Source organism: Alexandromys fortis, unplaced genomic scaffold, assembly GCF_014885135.2.
Source record: "Alexandromys fortis isolate MF-2015 unplaced genomic scaffold, M_Fortis_MF-2015_v1.1 scaffold_89, whole genome shotgun sequence".
NCBI lineage: Eukaryota > Metazoa > Chordata > Mammalia > Rodentia > Cricetidae > Alexandromys > Alexandromys fortis.
This window is the reverse complement of record NW_026067973.1, coordinates 7702434-7711705: the sequence shown is the minus strand read 5'-3', so window position 1 is coordinate 7711705 and position 9272 is coordinate 7702434. Positions and strand designations below refer to the sequence as shown.

General features: G+C 40.1%; 1 protein-coding gene across 2 annotated transcripts in view; it reads right to left on the bottom strand.

The window, feature by feature from the left end:
* Window positions 1-9272, bottom strand: part of Arhgap20 (Rho GTPase activating protein 20) — an 86139-nt gene that overhangs the window by 25894 nt on the left and 50973 nt on the right. For both annotated transcript variants that reach the window (XM_050156299.1, XM_050156300.1), the window contains exons 4-8: window positions 8838-8987; window positions 7016-7057; window positions 6046-6130; window positions 3460-3537; window positions 573-639 (exon numbers count right to left, since the gene is read on the bottom strand). In XM_050156299.1, coding sequence (XP_050012256.1) covers window positions 573-639; window positions 3460-3537; window positions 6046-6130; window positions 7016-7057; window positions 8838-8987 — 422 coding nt within the window. The remainder of the gene's footprint in view (window positions 1-572; window positions 640-3459; window positions 3538-6045; window positions 6131-7015; window positions 7058-8837; window positions 8988-9272) is intronic.

Below are 9272 nucleotides of genomic sequence, written 5' to 3'. Positions count from 1 at the left end.
AAAAAAAAAAAAAAAAAAAAAAAAAAAAAAAAAAAAAAAAAAGAATCCTAAAAACAAATGGAAATTTGGCTGAAGAGCTAGTAAAGGGGATTACTAGTTAGCTGGTAAACTAGCCAATGAAGACTTTAGGAGTTAAAGTGGGTTAGTGTCACTTTCTTTGTGGTGCTAAGGGAATTCTGGGACAGAGCAGATGTTACATGCTCGGGGATGGGTGACAATGCCCCACTATACCACACACAGTACTCTGTATAGAGGCAGCCTTGTCATCAGAGCAGGGGCAGGAATGACAACAGGCAACCCAAGCCTCTGAAAAACAAAATCATCAAGAGGAATTCCAGTGGACACTGTTCTCTCACGGGGAAGAAACCCCCGATAAAAGGCTTGGCAAGATCTGCTCATAAAGTGAAAAGGCCAAGAGGAAAATATATGTTTCCCAACTACAGTCCTTAGCAGCCCGAGAGAAAAGATCCCATTGTCTAGCTCATAGTAAACCCTTGATAGAGTAACATTTAGGCTTGAGATTATAGAGCAAAGGAACCACGCTGCCGCCTTAGACTGTGACCGGCACTCACCGATAAGTGGGTACGGAGCTGCTTCTTTTCCTGAATTCACCCACAGCTGGTAATCTCTCTCGGAGCCCTTGGGATCAAGAAACACCAAAACAAATCTTACATTAGGTACTTGAATGGGGAGAGTTTGGGCATTTTATGTTATTTAGATTCATGGGGTACATATGGTTTGGGGGATAGTAGTGCTTATTCCTACAGTCAATTTCTAGTCTATTCAAAAACAGGATCCATCACTAGTGGTCCTCCCATGCCCACAACCCCTGTGTTGCCCTAGGACCCCACAAATCGCAATGGAATTAGACCCTTCCTATCAGTGGTCCACAGAGTGTGACAGCCTAAGCAAGCCCTTCCACCAAGGGTGCTACATTTCCTGGTTCTACAAGGCTGATCCTGACTTCTGAGACTCTCAGATGGTCTCAGAGAACAGCATCCAATGTGTCCCTGCAAGACAACCTTCTTACCCAGAAAACCATAAACAGGGCTGTCTGTGAGACTAAAGTCAGGTCACAGAGGCCAGTGTTTAACCAAGAGGCTTTCTGGAGGTGGATAGCTAGTTGCATTGACTTCAGTTTGAACAACTCCATCCAGTCCTGGGGACAGAAAGGATAAGAATTCTTTCTAGAGAACAGGCCCAGTCATGGAAAACAGTAAAATCATTCACTAGTGATTTATAATCCAACAATACTATAAATCCCTCTCGGAAAAAAAAAAAAAAAGGGATACTATGTGGACTCTGTTGAATCCTTCAGGAGGAACAAGGCAGAATTCTCATGTGCAACTAGAATAGAGGTACCCAAGTCTGTTGCAACTTTATTAACTTGCAAATTTAACTAGTAACTAAGTTAAGGCCCTGGCCTTAGTGTTCTTAGGGTCTTGGCTATTGTATATACCATACATTGCTCCTGGCCCCAAGTACATGAACACAGAAGAGGAGCAATCTAAAAAAAAAAATCAAATTTTAGGCAATGTCAGAAACATTGCATGCTATATCTTAGAATGGGTGTAATAAAATAATCTCAGTTCCTAATTACATTTTTTTGGTATGAATAATCAGACTTTAAAGGAGAAAACTGAGAAAATGCGCCATCAAGTAGTTAATATTCCTTCTTAACTTCAAATTGTGCACTCTCTTCCAAGGTATGCTTATGTAGGTTAGAAATCAATGTTGAAATACCAACTTTATCCAGTTCATATAAAATTTAATTACATTTTAACTATATTACTAAATTTTACTGTTCATTTTTTTTTTGGTTTTTCGAGACAGGGCTTCTCTGTGTAGCTTTGGTGCCTGTCCCGGAACTAGCTCTTGTAGACCAGGCTAGCCTCGAACTCCCAGAGATCCGCCTGCCTCTGCCTTCCGAGTGCTGGGAGTAAAGGCGTGCACCACCACCACCCGGCTACTGTTCATATTTTTTAATCCCAAATTTTGGTTGCCTTGAATCATTATGTGATATGGGATTTCTCTCTGTATGCTTTGAATATGTTATAAAAAAAGTCTGCTTTGGCCTACAGCAGGGCAGAATATAGCAAGGCGGGAAATTCAAGCAGAGATAGAGGGAGAAAGAAGGTGGAGTCAGGCCATATACCCACCAGAGAAGCAAGAGCCTCATGGTAAAATATAAAATAATAGAGATGGGTTAATTTAAGATATAAGAAAGAGCTAGTTAGAAATATGCCTGAGCCATCAGCCAAACAGTGCTGCAATTAATATAGTGTCTGGGTGATTATGCAGGTCTGGGTGGCTGGGAAATGAAAAAGCAGTCTCCTTTTATAATTATGGGCTTAGTAGTCTGGGTAAGAGCAAATCTAAAACAAGCAATAATGCGATGTCTTAAGTGTAGCATGTCATAATAAAGTTTTAAAAATGTATTACATTTATTGTATGCACACACATGTGCGAGGGCACTCACACTAGAGCAGTGTGCCAACAAATGTGGAGGCCAGAGGATAACTTCCAGGGGTGAATGCTCTCTTCCTCCCAAGTGGGTCTTGGGGATGGAACTCCGGTCATCAGGCTCAGAGCGAGCACCTTTGCAGCTGAGCCTCCAAATGGTTTATATCATAGTACATTTACAAATAAAGCCCCACAGTTAACAGAGGAACTTTCCATGGGGTGCTGGCAGGGGTGGGGGCAAAGGGAGGAGCTCTCCAGTTCTCCCCGATCTCATTCTCAGTATTCTGACTGTTCCTACTAACAACGTTCGCAACTCACTCCAAAAACCTAAGGGTCAGGTTCAAAGTGAGACAGACCAACATGGTCAGCTCAGTAATGCTCTTCAAATCTATGACAGAATTCAAAGCTGTGCTTTTATTTACTAATTCTTAAGAGGAAACAGCTGTCATCCTTAGGACTTGAAGCCAGTCAGCACAAAAGCTATGACAGAGCAAAACCTCGGGAACTGGTAATCATCTGGGGATTGAGTCTTAGGACAAAAGCAGCATCACAAGCTCAAGGAAGTGATGGACAGTGGAACAGTGATAAGGGAATAAAGGAAGTGACAACTTTCCTATGAACCCTTCACCAAAATTTCTGTGTATGTATGCAGGACCTGTGATAAAAATATATATGATTACTCTAAAATTCTAGTTTAACCATGATGGTCTTCAGATCTCAGAGGTGTTAGGATAGAACAGTTTCCATATTCATGATAACATACAAGTTTTCCTGCTTTTACATTGGGGGCAAAGGTAACTTTTTGATTGGTTGTATCATGATGGAAGGGATCATACTTACATCTAATTTACTAAACATTATTTTGAGTACAAAATACCAAAGTTTAAAAGAGTACCTAGGTGGTGGATGCAAAGGAATCAAACGCTCTAGGCCAACCTGGGCTACACAGTAAGACCATGTTATATAAAGAAAAAAAATCTGGCAGGAGTAACTTACAGTTATCCCCAACATTTGTAGTGACATGTTGATAACCTCATTCGCTGTGTCTGAGTTCATTACTGTTATGGTTTTAAACTGTGGAGGGAAAATACAGACACAAATGAAGAGTTTATAGCTGGTGAACAGATCACTGTCAGGCGATTATCCAAAGGTGGACGCTGATTTCACGTGTGGACAGAGTGGAACACAAAGCCTCCTAAGAATCACTTTCATTCTCTGGTACATTATGGCCATAAACTCATCCCTTTCTCTTAAAGGATGTGGCCCACAAAATAAAAGTGCTTCAGAAAGCTCCATCAGAGAATGTGAACCCCACTCCCAGCCTTATACACACACATACACACCACCAAGGATATTCATTTGTTCTGTCGCTACAAGAGCAGGGACAGAGCTGACCCTCCTCCTGTCGAGTGCTGTTTTCATAGTATGGGTTCCATTTATTTTATTTCTGGTATGAAATCAGTTAAGGAGGGGCCAGAATTGGAACTGCTTACTAAAAGGATTTAAGGTGTGCGAATAAGAACTTCCGAAGTGTTTGGCACTGGAGCTACTGTGGTTTGCAGTGCAACAGTCCTCTGATGGCTTAAAAGAGATGAGCCCACGAAAAAGCCAAGGTTCTAGGAAACCCATTCTGTCAACTGGATAGGGCCATATACTGTAGTTCTCCACTAACAGAAAGACATCTGAGATGAAGAAGAGAGAAACCAGCTACAGCGTCAACATCAAGAAAGTGCGCTGGACTCCAAAAGACTCACATACAATGCAAACTACTGAAAATTAGCTTGGCCACACACTTAAGAACATATGAAAATTATTAGAAAAAACTAGCAACTAGTGCTCTGGCCCTTGACACAGGGCTTACTCACATGGTGCAAATAAGTTGCATAAGTGCAAATATAATAACATAAAAGAGAAAAGGTGAGGCCCACTGATATTTATCACTTGTCTGTCTGCAACAGATTTTTCAGCTATCAATTACCTGATAGAACAGACTATAATTCAACCAGTTTTTTGAAAAGCATGTACACAGATTTCATGAGTTTCTTTTACTCCCAAAGATTATACCAAAAGGCTTCAGAGTCTAAAAGGGAGGATTGGGAAGACCCAATGGCTGGCACCTACCAGAGTGGCAAAAAAAAAAAAAAAAAAAAAAAAAAATGGCACAAGCCAGGCTTCAATCTAAAACAGCATTTAGAAAAGTCTCTGTTGCTCCTCCCCAAGTATCAAAATCCAACCACTCAATTTAAGAAACTCTGCCATAAATTCTTTTACATAGCAAAGTGCTCATGTTCCTGTGTAGCTAGTGTCTAAGGCGATTGTTTTCCCGTTGGGTACATGTCTACTCAGCACTGTAGTCACGGGAGTGCATCTCCCTGCAGCCTTTCTGGGGCACAGAAAACACAACATACCGTGATTCTTGCCTAGCGAAATATGAAACAGACAAAACTAAAAATGTGTTGAGTTTAGCAAAATTCATCAATGAATTATATACAACTTAAGGCTAAGAATAAAAGCATTACTTTCATGAATGCATTCCTACTGGGGGTTCACTCTTGATGTGTGAGCCCCAACAGAGACTCTATCCTGACACCCATGCAGGGAAGAACCTGAGAATGTCATTGTACCTTGACTTACCCATGACTGCATCTCGAATCTTTTATTCAAAAATGAGTGGGACATCAGTTGGTTAAACATGTTATTTTTCATACTTAAATGTGATAAATAATGTAACCAATCATATCAAAGCAAGCAGAAACACATGAGGGCTTTTGCTTGTTTTGTTTTTGATTTCTCTATTTTCCTGGAGGAGATCTAGGGTTTCTTAGTCCTAAGATTTGAGTATATCCTTTAAGCAGTGAGAACTGGCCCTTAAGAGTTGGGTAGAATGTTTGTTTGACTAAAACAGAACCCTCACAAACTACATTGCATGTGCACAGTGACTGTGACCAAGAGCTGCCATGTAGTATTAGAGCCCACAACATCATGAAAAGACAAGTTCCCATCTTGTTCATGATTAATAATGGCTTGGCTCTTATGTTACAATTTCAGCCAACAATGAATACATAACTGAGGCTAACAACTTGATGTTATGTATCAGAAAAACATGGCGATCCCGGGATAATGTCACCTCTATCTGATCCATTTCTTAATCTCAGGAATTTAATCCATAAGAATTCAGAGAATGAGTTTTCAAAACCACCCAACTAAAGTGACAACTTGGAAGAACTACTTAATAACAGATGCTTCCTGTGGGGTCACTACAAGCTCCAGCAGCTGCTCCTGAGAGGACCCAGACAAATACTCATGGCATGAGAAGAGATGTCCGACAAGCAATGTTCTAGCCAAGGGAGAATGTTAAATACCGCAGTAAATATGAACTTTCCTTTCTTCATTCTCTCTAGCATTTGCTTTTCATGCATATAAGACACACCTAGATGTACAAAAATCCTACCATGGTCCTTCATGATGCCTGCCTTCTGTAGCACACACAGTTTGTCAGCCTGCCTCCTCTTTTCTTCATCCACAATGCTTACTACCTGATCAGGGACCTGGAATTTAATTTTCTGGCTCAGAAACACTTACGTAGGCACAGTTTCCAATGTCCTTGGCGAAGATTTTGAGGGGAATGCTCTTCGGATAGTCCTTCTCTTTTTCTAGACTGATGTATCTAATGAAATGCAACAATCCAAAACACTGAGTCAGATGGGATTCACTAATGATTCATAAAAAATCAACCAATTTTGATAATATTGTCAATATACTTTAATGCTCTTAACGTGGAGTGAGCGGAAGGACATATGAAAGACTCAGCACCATCAGATTATATGATAGGCTGAAAGAGAATTTTCACCCAGGTCATTAGGCATGGGCCCCAAAACAATGGGACATCCACGACAAGGTGTTGGAGGCACACCAGGGAAAGGTACCTCTGAGTGATGGTTTGTCCTTCCAGCCTTCCTTCCTCCTCTGAGCAGGTCTGCACCTTGAAGGGGAGTTCCTGACTACATACTACTACCGCACAATGAATTCCCTTCTCATTTAGCTGCCTGGTGTGGTGTAAGTCTTGAGTATCCTATGGCGTGGAATGAGGGGAGGGAACAGGAAGAAGGGAAGAACTTCGCCTCTAGCTGATAAACCCACATTGGCCATTTTATTCGGTATAGTCAAAGGTGGGGATAATAACCAATTTTGAGATTCTTTGAATAAAACTTGCAAATATGAGGCATTAAAATGCACTCTGAAGAAATGACTACCTCCAGTTGGCAGCCTGGAGACTACACAGAGAGAAGACATCAGCGATTCATTTCTTTCTAATGTGCTTAACTCTGTGACCCTTGTGTTCCCCTTCCTAGAAAAAAGTCCTTGTAATGAGAGAATGCTATTTACAGTATTTTCTAGCTGGTGCACAACCTGAACAATAGATTATTTTGCAGATAAATGTCAATTTCCATTAAAGAGAAGAAGGGGCATCACCAGGGTCTATCTCCGTAGTAACATGCTTGGTTTCACCACAGGTTAATAACATTAAAAATATGTGTGCTGAAAAAAATACCTCTGGAGGAGAGAGAGCCATTTGTCCTTTTGTTCTGGAGAGCTGCAATCAAAGAAAATGGGAAAGAAATAAACCATAGAAAATACTGAGGCCAACATTTTAAAGCCTGGCAATTCAGGTAACTGCATCAGCAGCCCGACGTCATGAAGCAGCTGAACATGTATGCTGCGAGCTTCACAAAACCACTGAGGTTCAGGTAACTGCATCAATAGCCCGATGTCATGATCGCAGCTGTACACGCATGCTGCGAGCTTCGTGTGACCACTGAGGAGATGCTACACATGTTTCAGTCCCCTGGGGAAGATCACACAGTTCAGGATAGATGGTTTATTGGATCCACTTAGGTGGATCCAAGGCAGACGTATTTTAATATGCCACTGTTTTTTCACCTATGGTATCAGGTTGGGAACAAGGAGGCTTATTTGTTGGAAAGAATATCTAAGTTGAAAACGAAATATTTGGTTTTAAAATTTTATGTAAGCTAGATGATCATGGGCAGCCACTTACCTAGAGCCTCAATTTTCATACCTGTAAAATTGGGTTAATTACTCTCTGCAAGTGATTTTTTTTTCCAATTTAAGTTGTCATTCATAAAAATATAAAGAATGCTTAATATTGAGATCAAAGCAAGATTTGGCAGATAGATGGAAGTGCCTTGGCCCAGAAGCCAATCTACTGTCAGAAAACATGTTTTTCATTTCATATGCACATGGCAAAATGTAATTTAGTAGATTTTCCAAAGGAAATTTATTTTTAATAACTAAAACCTTTTGCTTAATATGAATGTATATACAATTAATATGTTCTATTGCCACTGCTGAATTTGATTTTTAATTTTAAAAATGCAGCCAGTTATATTATTATGTGAGCCTGTCAGTCACAAACTTTAAAAGTAATAAATCTAGTCTCTGTAACTGAAAACATTTTCTTGTTTCAGAAATAATATTTAATACATATTTGTCATTTGTTTTAACTTTATTGCTTAACTATCTTCATATAAGCAGTCTTTCAGAGTTGGCAGTCAGATGGCATATTATGTACTCTTTTGTCATGGAACATAACAATTGCATAGTTGTGTATGCTTGTATGAGTATGTGCCGCATGTGTGTGGGCGCTCACAGAGGCTAGACAAGGCGGTGGGATCCCCTGGATAGCGTGAGTCTTGGGAAACTAATTTACACTTTTTAACGTGGTAAATATGCTAATGACTACCACATCACAAATCAGAACTGAGCATACAAAAGTACTTTGATACATTATCTGTGTCACATAAAAGCTATTTATTTAAAAAGACGAGAGTAAATAAATCATCAAAAACTACCCTTTATTCAAACTTAACCGTCAAGTTTGTAAACAGTGCTTCAGTGAAGGTGTTTTCAAAAAAATTCCTAGACACTAACAATGGGAGGGTTTCTAGACAAACCCTAGACACTAACAATGGGAGGGTTTCTAGACAAACCCTGGATACTACAGATGGGAGGGTCACTAGATGGATCACTGGATTCTACTTCCACAACCTCCTTTTATTTCAATTGTTTTCACAGAACAACAACAACAAAATAACCCCCAGGTGACCCAAGGTGAGCTACTCTTCTGGTCTCCAGTATTCACCACTAATTTTTACACATTTTGATCAAACAGCCTTCAGATGGAAAGCCAGCCATTTGAGTACTTCACTGGCAAAGGAAGAATTACTCAATACACAATCAGAGCAGAGTACTTTCCTTAAAAATGAGGCATGAAATTGTTAAAACCATTTCTCTTTGTCCTAGACAGTGTTCCAGTATCTGAGGGAAGCCTAAGGACAAGCCACGGTTCTTACCTGAAAGTGGCCACAAAGTTCACTGTGGGCCAGCCCAGGACAAAGGACCTCAGAGCGTTCGTGTTGCCTTCTCCCACTTCGTCCACACAGCTTGCTGTCCACATGTCAGTCAACTTGATTTTATTTTTTATCTTAAAATTGTTGTTATATCTAGTGAGATAGAGACAAAAACGGATGCTCTTGTTATTTTGTTTCTTGAGTTTTATAGGAGGTTCTGTATTTGTTATGAGAGGTCAAAGAATGTCTTATTGTCCCTATCTCCTGTCCTTGGAACACGAGGTTATAACGTGGACGATTATTTAGATCTTTGAAACACTGGACAAACTTTGTTCTCATGCCTCCTGCATTAATGGCAGCAAATATCTAAAAAGTGACTATTTATGATGAGTACTACATTTGGATCAAAACCCAACTTAAGTTTATTTCTGTCATAAA